This window comes from Magallana gigas, chromosome 5 (genome assembly GCF_963853765.1).
Source record: "Magallana gigas chromosome 5, xbMagGiga1.1, whole genome shotgun sequence".
In the NCBI taxonomy this organism is placed as follows: Eukaryota; Metazoa; Mollusca; class Bivalvia; order Ostreida; family Ostreidae; genus Magallana; species Magallana gigas.
The window spans coordinates 22,801,942-22,828,570 of record NC_088857.1 but is presented as its reverse complement, the minus strand read 5'-3'; the positions used below and the strand labels follow the sequence as shown (position 1 = coordinate 22,828,570).

At 33.8% G+C, this 26,629-nt stretch overlaps 4 protein-coding genes across 9 annotated transcripts in view; 3 read left to right on the top strand and 1 right to left on the bottom strand.

Moving 5' to 3' along the window:
• Positions 1-439, top strand: part of LOC105323979 (glutathione S-transferase A) — a 3,963-nt gene extending 3,524 nt beyond the window's left edge. Inside the window, exon 6 of the mRNA XM_020065404.3 lies at positions 25-439. Within this exon, the coding sequence (XP_019920963.3) occupies positions 25-243 (219 nt within the window). The 3' untranslated portion in view covers positions 244-439. The remainder of the gene's footprint in view (positions 1-24) is intronic.
• Positions 1-17,392, bottom strand: part of LOC136275712 (FAS-associated factor 2-like) — a 26,801-nt gene extending 9,409 nt beyond the window's left edge. The window contains exons 1-7 of one of the 4 annotated variants that reach the window (XR_010714218.1): positions 17,300-17,392; positions 17,133-17,218; positions 16,649-16,727; positions 16,202-16,283; positions 3,981-4,070; positions 3,338-3,481; positions 2,335-2,981 (exon numbers count right to left, since the gene is read on the bottom strand). Coding sequence is in view for 3 of the 4 variants with exons in the window: in XM_066085512.1 (XP_065941584.1) it covers positions 2,802-2,981; positions 3,338-3,481; positions 3,981-4,070; positions 16,202-16,283; positions 16,649-16,727; positions 17,133-17,166 (609 nt within the window). In the remaining variant the exon portion in view is untranslated. Of the gene's footprint in view, positions 1-2,171; positions 2,982-3,337; positions 3,482-3,980; positions 4,071-13,011; positions 14,393-14,742; positions 14,887-15,947; positions 16,038-16,201; positions 16,284-16,648; positions 16,728-17,132; positions 17,219-17,299 lie in introns of those variants that run through there. The other 3 variants (XM_066085512.1, XM_066085513.1, XM_066085514.1) reach the window with 3 other exon arrangements.
• Positions 5,258-12,314, top strand: LOC136275709 (glutathione S-transferase A-like). The gene is made up of 6 exons (XM_066085507.1): positions 5,258-5,503; positions 10,906-10,971; positions 11,084-11,164; positions 11,277-11,361; positions 11,614-11,678; positions 11,906-12,314. Exons 1-6 carry the CDS (start codon positions 5,336-5,338, stop codon positions 12,122-12,124), a joined length of 684 nt encoding a protein of 227 aa, XP_065941579.1. The 5' UTR covers positions 5,258-5,335; the 3' UTR covers positions 12,125-12,314.
• On the top strand, positions 17,346-26,629 carry LOC136275708 (glutathione S-transferase A-like). 3 transcript variants are annotated; one of them, XM_066085505.1, is made up of 6 exons: positions 17,348-17,597; positions 24,608-24,673; positions 24,750-24,830; positions 24,946-25,030; positions 25,930-25,994; positions 26,221-26,629. In XM_066085505.1, the coding sequence occupies exons 1-6, from the start codon at positions 17,430-17,432 to the stop codon at positions 26,437-26,439; spliced, it is 684 nt and encodes a 227-aa protein (XP_065941577.1). In that variant the 5' UTR covers positions 17,348-17,429; the 3' UTR covers positions 26,440-26,629. The 3 variants fall into 3 exon arrangements, with proteins under 3 accessions (XP_065941578.1, XP_065941577.1, XP_065941576.1); XM_066085504.1 differs by having other exon boundaries at positions 17,349-17,597; positions 24,946-25,026; positions 25,926-25,994; XM_066085506.1 differs by lacking the exon at positions 24,608-24,673 and having other exon boundaries at positions 17,346-17,597; positions 24,946-25,026; positions 25,926-25,994.

Genomic DNA, 26,629 nt, shown 5'->3' with positions numbered 1-26,629 from the left:
CAATTTCACAAATTTTCAATCAAGACCAAAGCCTTTGTGGCAGGACCAGATTTTAGCATGGCTGATGTGTGGTTTTACCCATTCATTGCCCAATCCGTACGCATGGGTTTGGATCTCGGGAAATTTCCCAATATGAATGCCTACTACGACAAAGTGACAGCCCGCCGCAGCGTTCAGAAATCATGGCCACCTCACTGGAAAGAGGAACCACCCATAATTTCGCCCTTCAAGGGAAGAATTTAAATATGACAGATATTTGAATGTTGAAACTGGTAGCTCATATACCATGTAACCATTACTTGAAAAGCTATTTATCTGTCAATCTAATGAAATGGAAAAACTCTTCCTTTTTTTCGACTCACATTTTGTACATGTACATGTACATGATCATTATGGATCATTTAACATAAAATGAAATAAACTAATATTACTTTCAGAATCTGTTTTGAATTTTGAATGCAAATAAAGAAGAAAGCCTGGTAAAACAAGAGGCCCAAGGGCCACATCGCTCAATTGAGCAACAATTCCATATTGACAAACTCTGACCCAAACAGCTTATGGTAAATCAAATGCTTCCACATAGGTTTCATCAACTTTTCTGGCAAAATGGTTTTCGATAAGGTTTTTAAAAATTAACCTTATATGTTACTATGTAAATTTGACCCCCCCCCCCCACTGTAGCCCAAGCCTACCCATTGGAACCAAGATTTAACTTGAATCTACACCCTTTGAGGATGCTTCCACACAAGTTTCAGCTTTTCTGACCAAATGGTTTCTGAGAAGAAAATTTTTGAAAATATCAACAAATTTTCAATTAATCCTAATTATCTCCCCTTGAAAGAAAGTGTGCCCCTTCATTTTAAGAAAATTGAATCCCTTTCACCAAATGATGTTATGTGTCAAGTTTGGTTGAAATTGGTCCAGTGGTTCTGGAGAAGAAGTCGAAAATGTAAAAAAAGTTTACAGAAAGACATACAGACGGACGGACGGACAGACGGACACCAGACAAAAAGTAATCAGAAAAGCTCACTTCAGCTTTCAGCTCAGGTGAGATAAAAAAAAGTTGACGATAAAAAATAAAGACTTTCATACAAACACTGACGAAATGCAGATGACATAACAGTATAGTGATGTCATTTTATGATCCTTTTGGGACTATTTTGAGATATATGCGTTATCATATGTTGTAATTTTTATTTGATGACAATTTCATAAACATCATTCAGTATTGTGCATTGTTCAAGAGCCTGAAGTTTATTGAATAAGTTAATAACATACAAAAACACATTATTAACTATATAACCATCTTAATCACTGTAACATCTGAGTATGCTTTCTATATAATATTAATAAATTTACCATTAAAGCATCTCAATGTTTTCAAAATATAATTTGGCAGTGAATTTATTAAAACAGCATTCTATTTTAAGGTGAGACGACACGTTCCTCAATTTTAGATAACTTTTTCCAGGAATTTGTTAATGGTTTACTACTACTTTGACAAGCTTTCTTGCAAAAAATTAGGGTACCTTACCAGGCATTTCTGCAAAATACTAGAGTATGCAATTTCCTTTATTAATTTCTTGAAAATACACTTGAATTGCTGATATAAAAATAAATACATCTACAGCACAGCGAAATTCACTATATTAGAACTATATCTCCGCCGGGACGGGGCTTTTAACACACGACCTCTAGAACATATACGCTTCTGACAGCGAGCAGCCACGGTTCTAACCACTCGACCATCGAGACATAAATCCAAATCCAAGTAAAGTTTAATCATTTTTAAAGTAATTATAAAATTAATATTTTTTATTTGAACTCTTTATTACGAGGAAATACAAAAAAGATTCTCAAGGAACGTTTCGTCTGACCTTAACTAAGAGTCAAATATATATGGCATAAATTTGACCAATCAGGCACATTAATTTGAATGTAAAACTAGAATGCAGCAACTTAGTTCTAAGAGTAGGACTTTCAGTATTGCTCCCCTTGAAATACAATGTAAAAATACTTTCTGTTTGACTTTTACCATGTCATTACATTGAACATACTGTGGAATTATTAGAATTCATGGGAGCTCATTTTGCCTTGGAAATGCTATGTAAGCTCATCCCAACAAATTATTAATTATTAAACACAGTCTGTATTTTTTATACAACGTGAATCCACGAAAGTTATTCACTTGGTGAATAAACTTTTAACATACTGACAATTCAAAAACATTGGTCCCCAGAAATTTAATCAATTCCACAGTATGTAACTATGTATTTAAAGTATAAAGAACACTTCATGTACTATTCCATGGTTTTTGAGAAAAAATGAAATGACCTGATCATACGATTAACAAAGGGCTGAAAGGCCCTCCAGAGGACATGTAGTAGTTACTGTAATTAGGTATTGAACATTTCTTCAGGTTTTTAAAATAAATCAAACTAATTTATTCAAAAAGATTTCCTTAAGTTATCAATTTCCACAGTACCCTTTGAACATAAGGAAAAAAAAATTATAAAATATAAATAGAAAAAAGAGGAACATCTAGGTTGCTCATTGACTTGGCAGCACGTACTTCTTACTACATTTGTATTTGGTTATAAAGAGGAACAAAATTCTGGTCAAAAAATAAACAACAATTTTCTGATCAATAACATACATAACATAATAGAATCTTCCCTTGCTTTTTTTTCTTCTCTTTCTACCAAATTTCTTGGTAAACGCCTGCATTTTACATAGCCTTCGTTTTGAAACTTTTCCTTTTTGGAGCCATAGTGTTATTCCAAATATATATCCTGTGAATATCATGCCTCATTATCTTGTACAAAAAGCATTTCATTTTTGCCTAGCCCCGCCTCTTCAAAGGAAGGGGGATCTGGGCCGTTCTTTGAGGGTTCACAGGGGAGAGTCCTCCGGGGGAAATTTGTCACTACATGAAAGTCATCTGGACAGTCCTCATGACAGAATGCGAAATAATATAAAAACTGAAATACAAAGTAAATATTGAAATCAATACACAATACTGCATTTATAGTACTGTAAAAGTTGATAGTACTGTAAAAGTTGTTATTTACACTGGTGGTATAGTACACATTTTCTGGAGTCAAACAATACGCATGGGTATTAAATATGCAGATGCATGATATACCATACACAAGTTTTGATTTTTTTCCATTCTTACCATTCGCACAGTGATATTTTACACAGTTTTAAGCTTACCATGTAACTAGTGTAAATTCCCCCCATGCGTAAATAACCACTTTAACAGTAGCATGCACATCTTGACCAGATATATCATAAAGAAACCATAATGGGGTCTTTTTTTTAAATAAGGCATCACCTTTAATGATTGGTTTTTCAGAAATCTTCTTTCAATCCTTGATCCGTGAGGTAACTTCAGAACGATTCGTATTACATCTGGGTCATCTACTGCAGGCTCCTCTGGGATTTCAATCTTTAATTCTTCCTTTATTCTTTCTCTTTCCTAAAAATAAACCGCGATATGAGGAATCTTAATTTTTTCGTCTTGCATTCCAGTAATAATACATATATACAAGCACAAATCTAGGAGGTTGGGGTGGATCGGGACTCCATCTGGAAATTGCGAACTTATTATTTACATAATAAAATTACCCCCTCCCCCGATTATTATCATAAGATGCACCATCTATGCAATTTTGGTGAAGTTAGGACCAGTAGTAACTTAAAATTGGCTATCAAAGAGCACCTGCACCACAAACTTTAACTTGCTACAAAAACCTTAACCTCCTTCAGCATCTGGAATTCATGGCCTAGATTCAGCATCCAAGTCTTTCAAGTCCATAAGTAGGTCCAGATGCAGCATCCATGCAAGTTTGGTGAAGATAGGGCAAGTAATAACTTAGATACAAGACTTGCAATAAAAACTTTAACCAGCTCCGGACGCCGACGCTGGGGTATAGCATAAGCTCACCCCAACTTTGTCTCTCTGGGCTAAAAATTACCTGTATCATTTCTTTTCTTTTCTTTTCCTCATCCACTAATCTTTGTTTTTCTTGGTCAATTTTATCTTGCTCTTCTCTCCTTTTCCTTTCCTATTGATATGCATTTAATTAAACATGATAAGTTTTATGAAGAAGAAACCATCATGACAGCAGTAAAGTATGTGTAACATGAAAAATTATCATATCATAAAGAACTATTATGGTACCATAAAATAAGTAAACTTTAAAGTCATCACTTTACCTTTTCTTGGTCAGCTTTCAATGAATTTAAAATTGCAGCATCTTGTTCTCTCCTCAACGTCGGAGTGAAATCTCTTTCTTCCCTGTAACAAAATCATTTAAGCCATCCAATTTAAATCTTAACCAAAGATATGGACCAATTTTTTTCAACTTAAAATTCATCAAATACATTTCATAATTTAAAATAATATCACAGAAATATTTAATTTTTTACAGAAAAATAATTTCTCACAAATTTGCATTGATTACCAGTGTATGCTTATGAAACACTCAATTCAAATTGAAGTGCAGTTTCAAACATCTTTTTTTTTTTATCAATAACCTGTTATCATGTCTTTTACCTTTCAGCACGTGCAGCTATTAAGGATGCCTCGTTATCCTGCAAGATTCTTTCTAATTTTTCTATGAGTTCTCCAGGCCCTGAAGAATATCTCAGAAATCTCAAAACTCATAATTTTTAACCTATCAAGTACATGTATGGCAGATGGAAATTCTCATTAAAAGCATTTTAAGGCTTTTTTTCTTTAACAGCTACACAAAATACTTGTATTTTTCAGTTTTAATATATTACCAAAATTTGCACATACTGTGGTTTTATCAATATTCATGGTCATCAATTTTTGTGGATTTAATGAAAATCACAGTTTCAACAACACATTATTTCCTGGCCAATAATAATTAAAAATTAGAAATTGTACTTCAATGAACATTTAATTCTTTAGATCAATTCGACAGCGATATCCACGAAAATTGGTACTCGAGGAATATCGAGGAACCCACTGTATACTATGTGTAACCCTTATTCCTATAGGCCCCTCTATACGTGCTGCTACTGTCATTCTGTTTTGCCGTAGGACAATCAGTGCCAAAAATGGATAAGTGTTTTCTTTCAACGCCCTTGACTCTGAAAAAAAATTCCAAGATGTAACAGATTTCTCCAGTATCAAAGAGTTATTTCTAAACCTAAATATAAACGTTTTCTTACTGGACTGTTTGTATAACATGCCCAAAACAGCAGTTTATAAAAAGAATTCCCTCTCGGCATTCCATACTACTTGTGATTCTGCACACTGTACTCACACACAGTCAGTGAGGGTGGCAATATCATCATCATCATGGCAGAGAACATGTTTCTGTTCTGGGGGTCGGGCAGCATTCCCTGCTGGAAGCCAATGATAGTTTTGGAGGAGAAAGGTTTCGGGGGATACAAGAACAAATTCATAACGTTCAGCAATAAGGAACACAAAGGGGAGGATGTTCTAAAACTCAACCCCCGAGGTCAGGTACGCAGATATTCCATGTAACATGCGTAACAAGTACGCAAGCCGTGTAATTAATTGTAATTAATAGTATACATGTACGCGTTAGGCATTTAACTGTCCTTTTTATTAAGGTCTTCCGTTTCCAACGGAAGACCTTATTGCTATTTATTATGCATAATGCATGCATGGGGTTTAAATTCAAATATATAAATTCAAATATATATCTATTAGCACCAGTTCTGTATTAAATTCATATCGACGTATTAATTACCAATTGAATAGCCATAAACTATAATACCCGACGCGAAAGTGTGTGCATTAAGTGGTGTAATAATATATAGTATATACAGGTAGCTGAAAAATGTATCCCCCCCCCCTTCAAAATAGTGACCGTTAAGTGAAAATAATGAAGCTTTCAATAATATGTGTGGTGTGGGATATTTTTTCTTTGGGTATAATTTTTAACTGTTCCAATTTATAATAATGTCTTTTTTGCTCTTCATTTTGAACTACCGATAATCATGTCTCTTTCTGCTCTAGTTTTTGAACTGTCACAATTGTTTTTTTTTAATTGACCGCATTGAGGTTTGCATTTCATATTAAAGGGACACGAAGGTAAGAATTTTAAATAAGTGCAATTTAATACGGATTTTAAAAAAAAAAAAGAGGAAAATTGAGTTTCCATGTCAGATATAATGCTGTGTAGAATGTAGACCAATACAATATAATCACAATTAGCAGTGGTACATGTTCAGGCCTGTTGTTACATTAACTGTGATGCACTGGGTGTTCTATCTTATCAGCAAGCATGTTCCCTAACAAGAGGCCAACTGGCCTTAACGGTCACATGAGTAGCATATATCCCATACACAAACTTGTCATGGAGTCTCATACATGTATATGCATCTAATTAATTAGGTTTCATACTGGAGTAGAAAAATTATAAAGAAGATGGGGGAATAAGATGGCGCAAATGCCCATTCAGTTTAGTAGTGAAATACAATTTTAAATTTATTTTTCCCCAATTAAATCTATTCAAATATATTATAATACAACTTTGCAAAAGCACAATTTCTAACTATAGTCAGTTTTTAATATATTTAACAAAAAAATAAGAAAAAAAAATATTGTCGGAAATTTTGGTGGTATCGAACCCGAAACATAAAAACCCTAGATATATACGTTTAGCTTATGCCAGGTACTCTAACCTCTGAGCCATTTCAGACACAACAAAGGCGGCTTTTTAAATATTATGTGTGACTAAGGTCACGAATTACCGGACTTGTATTATTTTTTTTCAATACGTTCAGTTGTTGGGATACAAAATGATATTTTTTATGTATAGTGGGTCATCTCTCCACGTTTTTGTTGATTGAAATCGGTTTGTTTTCCATTAGACCTTAATTAGACTATGAGAAAAATATGGAGCACAGACCCACTCTATAAAAGAATATGCCTTGAAGTTCTAAATAATGACAATATTTGCAGGTTTTGATACGTATACGCCTGTTTGAGTCAACATATTCCAAGTATTGAACATACCTACAGGTTACAAATCAATGATTCGTTAAATATATATTGTTTTAAATGATTTTTAAAAAACCCATCAGATTTTTTGATACTTTGATTTTTTAGTAGCCTGTCCGACCGCGTATGGGCATTTTACACGCCTTATCCACCCACCTTCTTTGTAATGACGACCACATTTACTGTAATTAAAAAAAAACTGTGAAACCTATAATTTTGGTGAAAAACTAAAAGATCTGGTCTACAAAATCATGAATTCAGTTTTCCTTTCAGGTGTGTGGGAGTAAAGAAGATAATTTTTTAACGTTATATGCATTAACATCTATACATCCATTTTGCCCCTGCCCCAGAGTCAAAACCCATTCTCCAGGGGACATGAAAATTAAAATTTCAGTAGAGTTCATTATATTCTATTACTAATAATACAACATTATTGTTATAACTATTTCATATTTTACAATTTACAGCATTTCAGAAAGAGTTCTAAGTATACAGTAATCAAAATTGACAGTTTGTGCTTGCTGATTTACAAGGAAAAAGCTTGCAAGCGATGACCTTAAAAATAAAATTAGGCCTTCATTTGTGACATTGTCTTCTATCAATTTACATTTCATTTTGTATTTAAAAATTTTACATGCAATGAAGGATATCACATTGTTTAAAACTACATTGCTTTGGTTTCCATTATAAATGAAACCCAAAACAAGATGTTTCCAAGCAATATTAATTTTAAGTATAGCAGAAACCTTTTTCCAGATGTTTTTTACAAGTATACAGTCGAAAACCATATGTTTTGTATTTTCAATTTCTCGACAATACGTACAAAATTTATCAATATTTTTATTCCATTTGCTAAGGTATAGATTATTTGGCAACAGATTGTGCAATAATTTAAAATTAAATTCAGCAATGCTTTTATCATTTTATCACCTGGCTCTCGTACTTTTATGCGGTATAGGACAAAAAGAACTGTGACTGTAGAAGCAAGTCCTACCGCATAGTACCGCATTTTAATACAATACGTACAAAATTTATCAATATTTTTATTCCATTTGCTAAGGTATAGATTATTTGGCAACAGATTGTGCAATAATTTAAAATTAATTCAGCAATGCTTTTATCATTTTATCACCTGGCTCTCGTACTTTTATGCGGTATAGGACAAAAAGAACTGTGACTGTAGAAGCAAGTCCTACCGCATAGTACCGCATTTTATATTCTCTATATTCACAATTGTCAATTCCTATTACATGTTTATTCGTAAATTGTATTTAAATTATGACTTTGAATTGTTTTCATATATATATATATATATATATATATATATATATATATATATATATATATATATATATATATATATATATATATATATATATATATATATATATATATATATATATTTTTTTTTTTTTTTCAATAAATCTTTACATAAGAAAAAAAATGATAAATTCGCACTATTAAGTTAGATATGTGTATGATCTACTATGATTATAATTATATTACTTCACTTTATTAACTACATAGTTACCGATCCAGGGGGCCCCTGGCACCCCAGGTAAGGTATACAAAGAGGGCCTCTGCGGAGGTATTACCTCAAGCAATTTGTATGTAATTTCAAATAAAATCATTATTAAAAAAAAAAAAATCAGTAGAGGACTTCCTGGTAAACATAATTATTAGTCAGTTTTTTTATACAGATGTGTGAGAATAGAGAAGATTTTTAAACATTATAAGCATTAACACTATATTGCCATACCCCCCCCCCCCCCGGCCTCATGTCTTGAACCCCTGAACCAGGGACCATGAATTTCATAATTTAGGTAAAGGAGATTGTGGATATCATAACCATGTATTCAGTTTTTTGCCCACATGTGTGGGAGTAGATAAGAAGATTTTTTTAAGATTTAATACATTTTTACTATATGGCCATATTGGCCCCACCCTACAGCGTGAACACCTAACAAAGGGGTCATGAATTTCAAAATTTTGGTAGAGGGCCTCATGGACATCATAATCATGCATTTAGGTTTTAACAAATATATATGGGAGTAGAGAAGAAGATTTTCTAACATTTAATACATTTTCACTATTTGGCCATAATGGCCCCACCCTAGAGCCTGAACCCCTGACCAAGGGGTCATGAATTTTACAATTTTGATAGAGGGCCTCATGGACATCATAATCATGCATTTAGTTTTTAACAAATATATATGATAGTAGAGAAGAAGATTTTCTAAGATTTAATACATTTTAACTATTTGGCCATATTGGCCCCACCCTAGAGCCTGAGCCCCTGACCCAGGGGTCATGAATTTCACAATTTAGGTAGAGGGCTTCATGGACATCATAATCATGCATTTAGTTTTTAAAAATATTTATATGGTAGTAGAGAAGAAGATTTTCTACGATTTAATACATTTTTACTATATGGCCATATTGGCCCCACCCTAGAGCCAGAGCCCCTGACCCAGGGGCCATAAATTTCACAATTTTGGTAGAGGGCCTCATAACCATGCAACCAGTTTTTTCCTCACATGAAGATTTTTGAAAAATTTGCTTTTTTGCATATTTGGCCCCGCCCGTGGCACCCCAGGGGTGGTAGAGCCATAAATTTCACAATTTAGATTCTTCTTACCATAGAGATGCTTCAAACCAAAAATGGTAACGATTGGCCTGGTAGTTTTCAAGAAGAAGTTAAAAGTGTAAAATTGTTAACGCACGACGCACGACGACGGACGAAGATCAACTGCAATAGGTCACCTGAGTGACTCAGGTGACCTAAAAACACCTAATACGGCGGACTTTAAAGGGTACATACTGGTTTAGTCTAAAACTATTTTACCATACAATGCATTTGACAATGCATGCACTCAAATGGACAGTGAACCGTGCAAGTAGTCTTTGATATGGTTTTAAATAATATTCGTTGTCTTAACAATCCAATCCTTTACATTGGTTGGAGGGGGGTTGTATCGTCAAGTAGAATCTGGATCGACCACTATAAACTTTCAAAAAATTATGAAATTTAAGTGTGAAAAGATTTTATCGTTAATTGTCACCAATGAAGTTGTGGTTATCCCGGCAGAGCCACTTGACTTTCTACTAAAATACTACCCAACTTTCACGAAAGTATCTTGCATTGTAAACTGTGAATTGTAACGTTAAAGTTTTTTTTAAAGTCCATATTGTGAATTCAGGGAAAAGCTCAGTTCGTTACACTCGCTCAAGTTTACGGTGAATAAAAACTACAAAACGAAACATAAGTCCAACAAGTTGTATTTAGTTGTGCGAAGATTCCAGCACGGACAGTCCGATATAATTCTGTACCCAAAATCGACACTAACGTGCGGAAATCCAGCACAGCTAGTCCAATATCACACACGCTTTACTAACGTGAGGAAATCCAGCACAGTTAGCCCAATCGTACTCCTCCAGATCTTAAACCATGCATTCTATAGCGGTCTTTTTTTTTCTTCTTTTTTTTGAAAGACATTGCTCTTTTTTTCGATAACAAAGATATGATAGTGACATGCCAGAAAAATAAACATTCACACTCATAGCCGTTAAGAGAATTTATCTTCAAGCTGTATGTATGAATGTTCTTTTTTTTCTGGCATGTCTCTACCATCTTTCATTTATCGAAAAGATTTGAAACCACGAAAACTAATATAATTTCAAGTGATATACATGTACATGCACTAGATCGAAGAAAAGACCGAAATTTCTTAAATCTGCACGTTCTGTTTACGAATTTATGATCAGCAGCGAAAATTAAAATTCATCTCCTATAAGCCTAATTGATACATGTATGGTTCTGTTGAATAATTTTGTTTAGTCTTGCAAGCTTTTTTGAAAGCTATTATAATTACTTGTATATAATTTTATTTGTATAGGTACCCACCTTTAAAGATGGAGACATCGTGGTTAATGAATCCAACGCAATTTGTGAATACCTGGAGGTAATAAACCTATATACATGTACATATGTAAGCAGAGAGAGAGAGAGAGAGAGAGAGAGAGAGAGAGAGAGAGAGAGAGAGAGAGTCCTAATTTTGTTATTTGCTTTCCTAGTGTACTTATAAAGACAAAGGGACACAACTCATTCCTACTGACAAAACCAAGAGAGCTTGCGTTCTCCAGAGGATGCATGAGGTAAATACACTACTGTAATAATGTATAAACCGACATAATGAATTTGATTAGACCTTATCACCAATTGAAACAATCTTAGGCATGTAGAGCTTTTTTTAATCATTAAACACAGGCTGCCGCCAACATGCAACAGAAGCTAGTATTGGACCTACTCTATTACTTCTTCCAAACAAAGGAAGAGGATCGCAAAGAGGCAAGTAATGTTCTTTTTGAGAATCATATATAGTGCTACATGTAAATTGCATTGCAAATGTAAATGACAGAGAAATGTAAATGAGTTTGACAAAGAAAATACATATTATCACTGTTTAACCCAAGTACACATTACAGAACGTCTTTCTCTAGGAAGATAGAAAAATCTTTCTTGTACAAATATGTAATGAGGCATTAATTAATTCTATAACTTTTAAAAACTGTTGATGAATGGAATATCATTTGTTAATAGGAAGAAGTTACCAAGAAAGTAGAGGCTGCAATAGAGGAATTGGACCGCTGGGAGGCATATCTTGGGGAGGTACTGTATCTAATTTTTGTTGGTTATTGGTATTTAATGTTTTTTTCAATTTATTCACTTTTGCGAACGAGGAACTAAAACTAATTAAATCATCTGTTGTTCCATCTTACTCAAAACAAAAAGAATATTCTAGTGCATAATAATATTTAACATGATGTTTTCAGCAAATCTAATTTTCAAAGGTTACTACAATCAAGTAAGTTTTCAATTTCACATTTTCAATCAAGACCAAAGCCTTTGTGGCAGGACCAGATTTTAGCATGGCTGATGTGTGGTTTTACCCAATCATTGCCCAATCCATACGCATGGGTTTGGATCTCGGTAAATTTCCCAATATGAAGGCCTACTACGACAAAGTGACAGCCCGCCCCAGCGTTCAGAAATCATGGCCGCCTCACTGGAAAGAGGAACCACCCATGATTTCGCCCTTCAAGGGGAGAATTTAAACATGACTGATATTTGAATGTTGAAACTGGTAGCCCATATACCATGTAACCATTACTTGTAAAGCTATTTATCTGTCAATCTAATGAAATGGAAAAACTCTTCCTTTTTTTCGACTCACATTTTGTACATGTACATGACCATTATGGATCATTTAACATAAAATGAAATAAACTAATATTACTTTCAGAATCTGTTTTGAATTTTGATTGCAAATAAAGAAGAAAGCCTGGTAAAACAAGAGGCCCAAGGGCCACATCGCTCAATTGAGCAACAATTCCATACTGACAAACTCTGACCCAAACAGCTTATGGTAAATCAAGCTTCCACATAGGTTTCATCAACTTTTCTGGCAAAATGGTTTTCGATAAGGTTTTTAAAATTTAACCTTATATGTTACTATGTAAATTTGACCCCCCCCCCCCCACTGTAACCCAAGCCTACCCATTGGAACCAAGATTTAAAGTTGAATCTACACCCTTTGAGGATGCTTCCACACAAGTTTCAGCTTTTCTGACCAAATGGTTTCTGAGAAGAAAATTTTTGAAAAATATCAACAAATTTTCAATTAATCCTAATTATCTCCCCTTGAAAGAAAGTGTGGCCCTTCATATTTAGAAAATTGAATCCCCTTCACCAAATGATGCTATGTGCCAAGTTTGGTTGAAATTGGTCCAGTGGTTCTGGAGAAGTCGAAAATGTAAAAAGTTTACAGACAGACAGACGGACACCAGACAATAAGTAATCAGAAAAGCTCACTTCAGCTTTCAGCTCAGGTGAGATAAAAAAAAGTTGACTAGATAAAAAATAAAGACTTTCATACAAACACTGACCAAATGCAGATGACATAACAGTATAGTGATGTCATTTTATGATCCTTTTGGGACTATTTTGAGATATATGCGTTATCATATGTTGTAATTTTTATTTGATGACAATTTCATAAACATCATTCAGTATTGTACATTGTTCAAGAGCTTGAAGTTTATTGAATAAGTTAATAACATACAAAAACACATTATTAACTATATAACCATCTTAATCACTGTAACATTTGAGTATGCTTTCTATATAATATTAATAAATTTACCATTAGAGCATCTCAATGTTTTCAAAATATAATTTGGCAGTGAATTTATTAAAAAGGCATTTTAGTTTAACCAAGAGTCAAATATATAAGGCATAAATTTAACAAATCGGGCACAAAAATTTTAATGTAAAACTAGAATGCAGCAACTTAGTTTTAAGAGTAGGACTTTCAGTATTGCTCCCCTGGAAATACAATGTAAAAATTCTTTCTGTTTGACTTTTACCATGTCATTATATTGTACATACTGTGGAATTATTAGAATTCATGGGAGCTGATTTCGCCATGGATGTGTTATGTAAATTCATCCCAACAAATTTTTAAGTATTAAACACAGTCTGTATTTTTCATACATGAAAGTGAATCCACAAAACTTATTCACTCTGTGAATAAACTTTTAACATACTGACAATTCAAAAACATTGGTCCCCAGAAATTTAATCAATTCCACAGTATGTAACTATGTATTTCAAGTATAAAGAACACCATGTACTATTCCATGGTTTTTGAGAAAAATGAAATGACCTGATCATACGATTAACAAAGGGCTGAAAGGCCCTCCAGAGGACATGTAGTAGTTATTGTAATGGTAACCCTTAGGTACGTACTAAACATATCTTTAGGTTTTTATAATAAATCAAACCAATTCATTCTAAAGATTTTCTAAAGTTATCAATTTTCACAGTACCCTTTGAACATGAGGAAAAAAAATTTATAAAATATAAATAGAAAAAAAGAGGAACATCTGGGTCGCTCATTGACTTGGCAACACGTACTTCTTACTACATTTGTATTTGGTTATAAAGAGGAACATCATTCTGGTCAAAAAATAAATGACAATTTTCTGATCAATAACATACATAACATAATAGAATCTTCCCTTGCTTTTTTTCCTTTCTTCCTACCAAATTTCTTGGTAAACGCCTCCATTTTACATAGCCTTCGTTTTGAAACTTTTCCTTTTCGAGCCATAGTGTCATTCCAAATGTATATCCTGTGAATATCATGCCTCATTATCTTGCACAAAAAGCATTTCATTTTTGCCTAGTCCCGCCTCTTCAAAGGAAGGGGGATCTGGGCCGTTCTTTGAGGGTTCACAGAGGACAGTCCTTCGGGGGAAATTTGTCACTACATGAAAGTCATCCGGACAGTCCTCATGACAGAATGCGAAATAATATAAAAACTGAAATACAAAGTAAATATTAAAATCAATACACAATACTGCATTTATACATAGAACTGTAAAGGTTGATAGTACTGTAAAAGTTGTTATTTACACTGGTGGTATAGTACACATTTTCTGGGTTCAAACAATACGCATGGGTATTAAATATGCAGATGCGTGATTTACCATACACAAGTTTTGATTTTTTTACCATTCGCACAGGGATATTTTACACGGTTTTAAGCTTACCATGTAACTAGTGTAAATTCCCCCCATGCGTAAATAACCACTTTAACAGTAGCATGCACATCTTGACCAGATATATAATAAAGCAACCATAATGGGGTCTTTTTTTTATAAGGCATCACCTTTAATGATTGGTTTTTCAGAAATCTTCTTTCAATCCTTGATCCATGAGGTAACTTTAGAACGATTCGTACTACATCTGGGTCATCTACTGCAGGCTCCTCTGGGATTTCAATCTTTAATTCTTCCTTCATTCTTTCTCTTTCCTAAAAATAAACCGCGAGACGAGGAATCTTAATGTTTTCATCTTGCAATCCAGTAATTATACAAGCACAGATCTAGGAGGTGGGGGTGGATCAGGACTCCCTCTGGAAATTGCAAACTTAATATTTACATAGAAAAATTAAGTTTCATTCTGGAGTAGAAAAACTATAATATTGTACTGATGACCACCTCCCTGCCTGTAATCTTACAAAAAGGACTATGAAACCTATCATTTTAATTCATAATAGAGTGCATGGCCTGATATTGAAAAGGTGCAAGATTCTGATAGAAAATAATTTATGTGTATATGTTATCACAAATAAACTAAAACAAGGTTGCTAGTAATAAATACAACTTTGATTTAAAAGAACTTCCCTCTGGGCATTCAAACAAAAACAAAAAACAGCTATAAAACCCTATTCAAGTTCTTAACTTCTCCTGTTCCGTCTTTCAGGAAATCAGTCTTCAACGTCTGGCATATATACAAAACTCATTTTACTGCATGAAGATGCTCATATTCAGCATTCAAACCTGTAAGGTGCATCAGTATCATAAGACGCACCATTTAATGCAAGTTTGGTGAAGTTAGGACAAGTAATAACTAAGATATAATCATCAGAGGCACCTGCTCTATAAACTTTAACCAGCTCTAAAAACCTTAACCTCCTCCAGCATCCGAAACCTATAGCTCAGATTCAGCATTCAAGCTTGTCTGGTGCATCATTATCAAAAGTTGCACCATCTATGCAAGTTTTTTGAAGTTAGGACCAGTAGTAACTTAGAATTGGCTACCAAAGAGCACCTGCACCAAAAACTTTAACTTGCTACAAAAACCTTAACCTCCTCCAGCATCTGAAATTCATGGCCTAGATTCAGCATCCAAGACTTTCAAGTCCGTAAGTAGGTCCAGATGCATCATCCATGCAAGTTTGGTGAAGATAGGACAAGTAATAACTTAGATACAGGACCTGCACTGCAATAAAAACTTTAACCAGATCCGGACGCCGACGCCGGGGTATAGCATAAGCTCACCCAAACTTCGTCTCTGTGAGCTAAAAATTACTTGTATCATTTCTTTTCTTTTGTTTTCCTCATCCACTAATCTTTGTTTTTCTTGGTCAATTTTATCTTGCTCTTCTCTTCTTTTCCTTTCCTGTTGATATGCATTTAAACATGATAAGTTTAATGAAGAAGAAACCATCATGACAGACATTTTCAGCAGTAAAGTATGTGTAACATGAAAAATTATCATATCTTATAGAAACTATTATGGTTCCATAAAATACCAGTAAGTAAACGTTAAAGTCATCACTTTACCTTTTCTTGGTCAGCTTTCAAGGATTTTAAATATGCTGCATCTTGTTCTCTCCTCAACGTCTGAGTGAAATCTCTTTCTTCCCTGTAACAAAATCATTTAAGCCATCCATTTTAAATCTTAACCATATTTCTCCTAATCAATTTGACCTTGAACATGACAAGTGACCTTTACTAATCTAAGGTCAACAATTACAAGTCTTTCTTTTGCATCGTTCAAAGGTTGTCAAAATTGGAAAGAAACCTATGGACCAATTTTTTTTCAACTTAAAATTCATCAAATACATTCCATAATTTAAAATAATATCACAATTAAAATATTTAATTTTTTACAGAAAAATAATTTCTCACAAATATGCATTGATTACCAAACACTCAATTCAAATTGACTTGCTGAAAGTGCAGTTTCAAACATGTTTTTTACAAAGAACCTGTTACCATGTCTTTTACCTTTCAGCACGTGCAGCTATTAAAGATGCCTCGTTATCCTGCAAGATTCTTTCTAATTTTTCTATGAGTTCTCCAGGCCCTGAAGAATATCTCAGAAATCTCAAAACTCATAATTTTTAAACTATCAAGTACATGCATGACAGATGCAAACTCTCATTAAAAGCACTTTATGGCTTCTTTTCTTTAACAGCTACACAAAATATATGTATTTTTCAGTTTCAATATATTACCAAAATTTGCACATACTGCGGTTAAAATCAATATTCATGGTCATCAATTTTTGTGGATTTAATGAAAATCACAGTTTCAACAATAAATTATTTCCTGACCAATGATAATTAAAAATTAGAAATTGTACTTCAATGAACATTTAATTCTTTGGATCAATTCGACAGCGAATCCACGAAAATTGGTACTCGAGGAATATTGAGGAACCCACTGTATAATATATGTGTAACCCTTATTTGTTTGTTTCTTTGCATACTTATAGGCCCCTCTATACGTGCTACTACTGTCATTCTGTTTTGTCGTAGGACAATCAGTGCCAAAAATGGATAAGTGTCCTTGACACTGAAAAAAAATTCCAAGATGTAACAGATTTCTCCAGTATCAAAGAGTTATTTCTAAACCTAAATATAGACATTTTCTTACCTCTGAATCCTTCTGGACTGTTTGTATTACGTGCCCAAAACAGCAGTTCCCTCTCGGCTTTCCATACTACTTGTGATTCTACACACTGTACACACACACAGTCAGTGAGAGTGGCAATATCATCATCATCATGGCAGAGAACATGTTTCTGTTCTGGGGGTCGGGCAGCATTCCCTGCTGGAAGCCTATGATAGTTTTGGAGGAGAAAGGTTTCGGGGGATACAAGAACAAATTGATAACGTTCAGCAACAAGGAACAGAAAGGGGAGGATATTCTAAAACTCAACCCCCGAGGTCAGGTACGCAAATATTCCATCTTACATGCGTAACAAGTATGCAGGCCGTGTAATCAATTGTAATTTATAGTATACATGTACGCGTTAGGCATTTAACTGTCTTTTTTTATTAAGGTCTTCCGTTTCCAACGGAAGACCTTATTGCTATTTATTATGCATAATGCATGCATGGGGTTTAAATTCAAATCTATGAGTGACATTTAATCTATTAGCACGTTCTGTATTAAATTCATATCAACGTATTAATTGCTAATTGAATAGCCATAAACTATAATACCCGACGCGAAAGTGTGTGCATTAAGGTGGCTCTATACACCCACAGTTTATTCCAAATCTCAATAGAAGACCACAAAACATATACTTATCAAATATTAAAATGATAATAGGGATACTATAAGTATTTTTAAAGAATTTTTTAATGTTTTTTCGTGTTTTGTAAAATATGTTTTAAAAAGACAGCTATTAACAAATTGAGAGAAATTTGTTTGTCATATGATGGATATTTCCATCGGACACATAAAAAAAATTATTACACTTCTTAACATTCAAAAATGTTTTTAATGCAATTTTTTTAGTATTTCCCCAAAACATAATTTTTCATATTTTCTTACTCTGTTGACAAATCATCTGAAAAAGTTGCTTGATGTTATAAGAAAATATATTTTAATAAATGTGACTCAAAAAATTGAATGAAAACCATTGCAAATAAACACAAAAAATATTAAAAAATTTATTTGGTATGAAAGTTCCTCATGTAAGGGTTATCGTTCCTAAGTCCCAAGGCCCAAACACCTTGGGGACTTTTCATTTCTGAGTTGAAGAACATTTCCTAAATATAATGATAAATACATGTACATACATATTTCATTATAGACTTTGCCCTGTATAAGTGAATTTATTCGCTTTAATGCAAAACTAAGTCAAATAAATAAAGGGGAACATTGACTAGGCTAATAAGATTTATGTATCACAACCTGAGAGAAATTCAAAGCAACCCTCTCATCCCCCTTAGGTGTGGATATTAATGTGCATTAAAGTATATTATAGATGAAATATTTTCACCGGTTTAGAATTTTCTTTCACTGTATTAAATAAAAAGATACGTTTTAGAAATTTTTGGAAAGTAAAAAGAATTATTGTTCTCAGCGGGAATCGAACTCATGACCGTCTGGTTTCTAGTGAACCCACTAACCCACTGCGCTACGGTGCAACATATCGATGGAGGTAAAGAAACTCTTTAAATTTTTTATCTCATACGTGTGGTGTATATTACCCGTGTGATAAACCTTTGCTATCACACGGGTGATGCTATATCAAATACTTCCGGTCGGAACTACTTTTGACACAGCCCCTCGCTTCAAAGCTTCAGTGACGTATATTCGAAGATTTGCTAGTACTTTTAACATAACTATTACTTCTACAAAAATTGATATAAAATAGATTTTGTCAAAGATTTAAAATACAAATATGAAGGAAAACACATAACTGCGTAGCACAGGCGTCGGAACCGACCGCGGGGGGCTATTGTGAGTGGGGGGGGGGGGTTAGCCCCCCACCACACCTTTTTTGCAAAGTTATTCATAACCGTAACCACAAGACCCTTTTTTTCTTGTTTGTCAAGATTTTTGATAAATTTAGCCCACTTTCAACTTTCAATTTGCTTTGTGAAGTTTATAAAACTACAAATTACGTTAACTATCAAGGAGTTCATCCTGACGACGCGATGAAAACAGAGCGCTCTGGTTGTGTTTATATACAAGAACTTACCGAAATAATGTTTCATGAGACTTTTATTCCACCACCAGTAAGCATCCTTATTCACTATTTTCAATTTTGAATCATAATTAAGGCTAGCCTAGTGTTTGTTTTATTAAACATCATGCATCAACAACTGTTCCTCGTTCGAGTCAATTCAAACTAACGAGCATTCGCAACTTTGTGTAGGCCTATGTCAACAAACTTGATTATTCAAGTCTTCTAATCGGAATTTCCATTTAATCAAGTGAATAAGCTCTAAGAAAAATTATCTAGAGCTAAAAAATTATTTTAAGGTTTATTTCAGTGAAACTTTACATTAAAACAGTTAGATTTATCTCAGGAATGACGTACTAAATTGTATTGCGCAAGGTCACAATAGCCGCATAACACAACGTTGCATCATCGTTTTTAATCTTTGAAGAAAAAAACAATTTGGGTCACACAAGGGACTGTTTCAAAAGCTTCATAATATAAATCAAATTGTATGAGATAAATAGAACATCTATAATTGTGTGATTTTATATTTGCTTTATCCAACTCGTTGAAATGGTTATATTCGCTCGGCAAGCCTCGCGAATATATACACCATTTAACGAGGCCGGGTCTAATTTGTTCTGCCCTAGATTTTTGGACGAAATTTTTTACATGAATTTCTACTGATATAATTATTATTTTAAGATTAAAAAATAAGACATTTACCACACCGTTTGTTTAGGGAGTCATCTCAAAGTTTGTTAATCTTTAACATAGGATCCTATGGGATTTTGCTTGAAATGTATCAGTTTTACATTTTTTTTAAACTTCTGCCCTAGGGATTCCTTTCCCTGCTCTACGTGTTTAAGTTATTGCTAAAAGACATCAAATGGTCAAATAAAAAAAACCTTTTACCTCCTGGTTTGTTCCAGGGGTCTTATCAAAGTTGATTTTTGTATGCCAAATTTCCCAGATTTGTCAAAGAATGGCTATTTTTTATTTGACAAAGGCGGAAAATATGATCTATATAGTATTATTAAAACATTCAGACATATTTAAGTAATAAAAGAATATATAACATCACATATTAAGGGTCATTAAAATAAAATACATTGTTACTGTTTGAAATATATGAATTATTAAAGCTATACTTAGGCGGGTTAAGAAAACGCAACAGAAGGCTAGGCTTGCTGAAACCACTTCACGTTTTCGACCCGAGCCCAAATATAGCTTATACTTCGAGACATTTATGTTTATTCCACAATATAACATTAATTTTACGCATCAAACGAGCTATTTTCATCAAACTTCGCTGAATATCTGCAGTTGAAACTATCACGCCATGACGTCAACCAAGCAAAAAGATGACGTCACAATACAAATGAAACGCTGCGCGAAAGCGTGCGTACTCGTTCTGTACTCGGCCTCGTTAAACTCGTTGGATAAAGCAAATATAAAATCACACAATATAGATATCCTCTATATACTTGATTTTATTGTTTATTTCGATAAATAATATCACACAACGTGAAGGTGTCAAATGCCACATTACTTGTAAGTAATGAATTTTCCAATTATCAAATTAAATCTATTCATTTAATATTTTTTTCAAAAGAGCGGCTCCCATACAATTCGCCTCAGTTTAAATCAGCCAGTACCGGAATTGCATGCTTAAAGATTTACTTTTTTGCGTACTGCGTCATCAAAACGTGGTGTATAGAGCCACCTTAAGTGGTGTAATAATATAGTATACAGGTAGCTGAAAAATGTAACCCCCCCCCACCCTTCAAAATAGTGACCGTTAAGTGAAAATAATGAAGCTATCAATAATATGTGTGGTGTGGGATATTTTTTCTTTTAATATAATTTTTAACTGTTCCAATTCACAGGTGCTTGTGGACTGGACCGTGCACTACCCCCCCCCTCCCCCCCCCTTTTTTTCTATATTTTTAAAAAAAAAAATTTTTTATTTCTTTTATTAATTATCATTAACAACCCCTTATATATGTCTCCAGCCGAAAAATAAAAGAAATATCACGACTTGGTAGCATTTTATAATCACACTCGTTTCCCATATATATATAAAGAGAGAAGGTAAGCAACTCCCGTTTGTTTACATTGAGGTACCACCTGGGAAATTCAAACGATTACTACATCAAAAATCGCTATACCTTTGGTGTCATCTATTTTTCTCACTTCCACACATATCCTTCTATCTGAAAACTTATATAAATTAGCACTCTGAACCGTAATCTATCCAATTAATAAACATTTGTCACTCGCGACCACGATATTTTGAAACGTTCCAAGTAGAAGCTACGGAAGTTAGCTGCACAGCGACATCTATGCTAAGAACGATAACTCATCCCGTGTTCCGAATGTCATTGACTTAACGGTAACGCACGAGAGGCCCGAAAAAAAGTTCGGGAAAAGTTTTAGATTAAATGCAAAATTTCAGCATTTGAATATCTGATGTCCTCTATGCCAGCCCACCTATGAAGTGTCTGGGCTTTCAAATCCTGGTAATGTGTTGCTGCAATGCCTGTAGAGCAAACTATTGATACTTCTTTTTTTTTAGTATACCTAATGTGTTTTGCAATTTTTTTGTTATGTATGTTTTGCCTGTCCCAGCTTGGCCAGTGATGACCAAGTTATGGCCATTAATTGCTGCTTGAAAGGTAAACAATTGATCTACATCCATTTTCTTAAATATTGCACTAAAACTTTTCCCGAACTTTTTTCGGGCCTCTCGTGCGTTACCGTTAAGTCAATGACATTCGGAACACGGGATGAGTTATCGTTCTTAGCATAGATGTCGCTGTGCAGCTAACTTCCGTAGCTTCTACTTGAAACGTTTCAAAATACCGTGGTCGCGAGTGACAAATGTTTATTAATTGGATAGATTACGGTTCAGCGTGCTAATTTATATAAGTTTTCAGATAGAAGGATATGTGTGGAAGTGAGAAAAATAGATGACACCAAAGGTATAGCGATTTTTGATGTAGTAATCGTTTGAATTTCCCAGGTGGTACCTCAATGTAAACAAACGGGAGTTGCTTACCTTCTCTCTTTATATATATATGGGAAACGAGTGTGATTATAAAATGCTACCAAGTCGTGATATTTCTTTTATTTTTCGACTGGAGACATATATAAGGGGTTGTTAATGATAATTAATAAAAGAAATAAAAAAAAAAATTTTGAAAAAAAAATATAGAAAAAGGGGGGGGGGGGGTAGTGCACGGTCCAGTCCTCAAGCACCTGTGTTCCAATTTATAATAATGTCTTTTTTGCTCTTCATTTTGAACTACCGATAATCATGTCTATTTCTGCTCTAGTTTTTCAACTGTCACAATTGTTTTTTTTTAATTGACCGCATTGAGGTTTGCTTTTCATATTAAAGGGACACGAACGTAATAATCTTAAATAAGTGCAATTTTATACGGAGTTGTGTTTTTTAAAAAGAAAATTGAGTTTCCATGTCAGATATAATGCAGTGTAGAATGTAGACCAATTTAATATAGCCGCAATTAGTAGTGGTACATGTTCAGGTCTGTTAATTGTTACATTAACTGTGGTGCACATGGTGTTCTATCTTATCAGCTAGCATGTTCCCTAAAAACCCCTAATGCGGCGGACTTTAAAGGGTACATACTTGTTAGTCTAACTATTTATATAATAGTGTTGTGTTGTGCATGTACTATGCCTAAATAGTAGTCAGGGTTTGATACATAGTGTATCAAACCCTGACTACTATTTAGGCATAGTACATGCACAACACTACACTATTGTTATTATTATGCCGACTGTTGAATATACTTGCGTACTTTGCTATAAGTAGCTGCACATGACGTTCGAGTGTTGACAAGTCCCTAAAAATAATCACCGGAAAAGCAAGCGTTTGTTTTGTTGTTTTTTTTTTCAAATTAATCAATTAATTTGATTGTTTATTTAATCAACAAGTTGTTGTACAATAAAAAGTCAACAAAGGTTTATGTTCTTTTCAAGAAATGAGAGACGTTTGGCTTTACCGAGAAAACTCGAAATGTTTAGCAGACGAAATCTCATTGATTTTTTTTTCTTGTACATTCTTTATCAAGCGTCATTTAAAAAAGCGTTTTTGTGATTCTCATGTAGAATTTCTTTGAAAAATGTTCAATCAATTTGTTCAAAAGTTTATAAGAAACTTTAACTTTAAAATTACCGTCAATAATGAAGTGTTTTTGGAAAAATGAATAATTTTAATTGCTTGATGTCAGTCGTATATATCTACGTTTTATATAGGCTATATAAATACCGTTGATTTAGGGGGTGGTTGTATCGTCAAGTAGAATCTGGATCGACCACTATAAACTTTCAAGAAATTATGAAATTTTAAGTGTGAAAAGATTTTATCGTTAATTTTCACCAATGAAGTTGTGGTTATCCCGACAGAGCCACTTGACTTTCTACTAAAATACTACCCAACTTTCACGAAAGTATCTTGCATTGTAAACTGTGAATTGTAAAGTTAAAGTTTTTTTAAAGTCCATATTGTGAATTCAGGGGAAAGCTCAATTCGTTACACTCGCTCAAGTTTACGCTGAATAAAAACTACAAAACGAAACATAAGTCCAACAAGTTGTATTTAGGTTGGACTATAACGGTACATGGTATTAAAAAAAAGCAACAAAAAACCCCGAATCTTGGAGTTTCGAGATGACAGCTTAATAACGTGCGAAGATTCCAGCACGGACAGTCCGATATAATTCTGTACCCAAAATCGACACTAACGTGCGGTAATCCAGCACAGCTAGTCCGATATCACACACGCTTTACTAACGTACGGGGTTCCAGCACAGTTAGCCCAACCGTACTCCTCCAGATCTTAACCATGCATTCTCTAGCATTTTTTTTTCTTTTCTTTTTTTTTTTTTTGAAAGACATTGCTCTTTTTTCGATAACAAAGATATGATAGTGACATGCCAGAAAAATAAACATTCACACTCATAGCCGTTAAGAGAATTTATCTTCACGCTATACGTATGAATGTTCATTTTTTTCTGGCATGTCTCTACCACCTCTCATTTATCGGAAAGATTTGAAACCATGAAAACTAATTCGAGACCGAAATTTCTTAAATCTGCACGTTGTTTACGAATTTATGATCAGCAGCGAAAATTAAAATTCATATCCTATAAGCCTAATTGATACATGCATGCTTCTGTTGAATAATTTTGTTTAGTCTGGCAAGCTTTTTGGAAAGCTATTATAATTATTTGTATATAATTTTATTTGTATAGGTACCTACCTTTAAAGATGGAGACATCGTGGTTAATGAATCCAACGCAATTTGTGAATACCTCGAGGTAATAAACCTATATATATGTACATATGTAAGTAGAGAGAGAGAGAGATCCCTAATTTTGTTATTTGCTTTCCTAGTGTACTTATACAGACAAAGGGACACAACTCATTCCTACTGACAAAGCCAAGAGAGCCCGCGTTCTCCAGAGGATGCACGAGGTAAAAAATACACTACTGTAATAATGTATAAACCGATATAATGCATTAAATTGGACGTTATCACCAATTGAAACAATCTTAGGCATGTAGAGCTTTTTTTAATCATTAAACACAGGCTGCCGCCAACATGCAACAGAAGCTAGTATTGGACCTACTCTATTACTTCTTCCAAACAAAGGAAGAGGATCGCAAAGAGGCAAGTTATGTTCTTTTTGAGAATCATATATTCATATATATGTAGTGCTACATGTAAATTGCATTGCAAATGTAAATGACAGAGAAATGTAAATGAGTTTGACAAAGAAAATACCACTGTTTAACCTAAGTACACATTACAGATCATCTTTCTCTAGGAAGATAAACAAATCTTTCTTGTACAAATATGTAATGAGGCATTAATTAATTCTATAACTTTTAAAAACTCTTGATGAATGGAATATACAATTATTTAATGCTTGAGCAGTCAGTAGACCAGAATATTTTTCCCTTGGTGCAGGGAACAGCTCAGTATGATCTATTGTTCAATAGATCATACTGAGCTGTTTCCTGCACCAAGGGAAAAAATTCTGGTCTATTGACTTTTCAAGCATTAAATAATTGTTTTATTACCTAATTCCTTTTTTAGTTTTCGTGGTTTACAATTTTCATATTGCAGATGGTTTTCGTGCCATTATGCAATAAACTCAGATTTTTTTTTCATCTTTTACATGCACAAAACCTGTTGCATGCATTACAACATCTCAATTTAATATTAGTTTACCCAAAGAAGGGGGGGGGGGTCTTCAACCCATTAGATTTTAAATAGTCGTTTACCTTAGGCTTATATAAAGCTTTAAAACTGTTGATTATTTGAACTCCATTTTGATAACATTGAATTTGGTTTCACCAAGTACTAAAAACAGCGTCTATGTAAAGGAATATACATTCCCTGAGAACTATCGAAAGGATGTAACATTACCATACCCGCGTTCTGAAATACGTTGCAGGTCCAAAGATCGCAGTCTATTGACCGGCAGTTCAAAATAGAATCGAATATTTAATTGTAATAAAACAACTAAATTCCTTTGATTAGATAATAATATCATTTGTTAATAGGAAGAAGTTGCCAAGAAAGTAGAGGCTGCAAAAGAGGAATTGGACCGCTGGGAGGCATATCTTGGGGAGGTACTGTATCTAATTTTTGTTGGTTATTGGTATTTAATGTTTTTTCAATTTATTCACTTTTGCAAACGGGGAACTAAAATTAATTAAATCATCTGTTGTTCCATCTTACTCAAAACAAAAAGAATATTCTAGTGCGTAATAACATTTAACATGATGTTTTCAGCAAATCTAATTTTCAACGGTTACTACAATCAATTAAGTTTTCAATTTCACATTTTCAATCAAGACCAAAGCCTTTGTGGCAGGACCAGATTTTAGCATGGCTGATGTGTGGTTTTACCCATTTATTGCCCAATCCGTACGCATGGGTTTGGATCTCGGGAAATTTCCCAATATGAAGGCCTACTACGACAAAGTGACAGCCCGCCCTAGCGTTCAGAAATCATGGCCGCCTCACTGGAAAGAGGAACCACCCATGATTTCGCCCTTCAAGGGAAGAATTTAAACATGACAGATATTTGAATGTTGAAACTGGTCGCCCATATACCATGTAACCATTACTTGTAAAGCTATTTATCTGTCAATCTAATGAAATGGAAAAACTCTTCCTTTTTTTCGATTCACATTTTGTACATGTACATGATCATTATGGATCATTTAACATAAAATGAAATAAACTAATATTACTTTCAGAA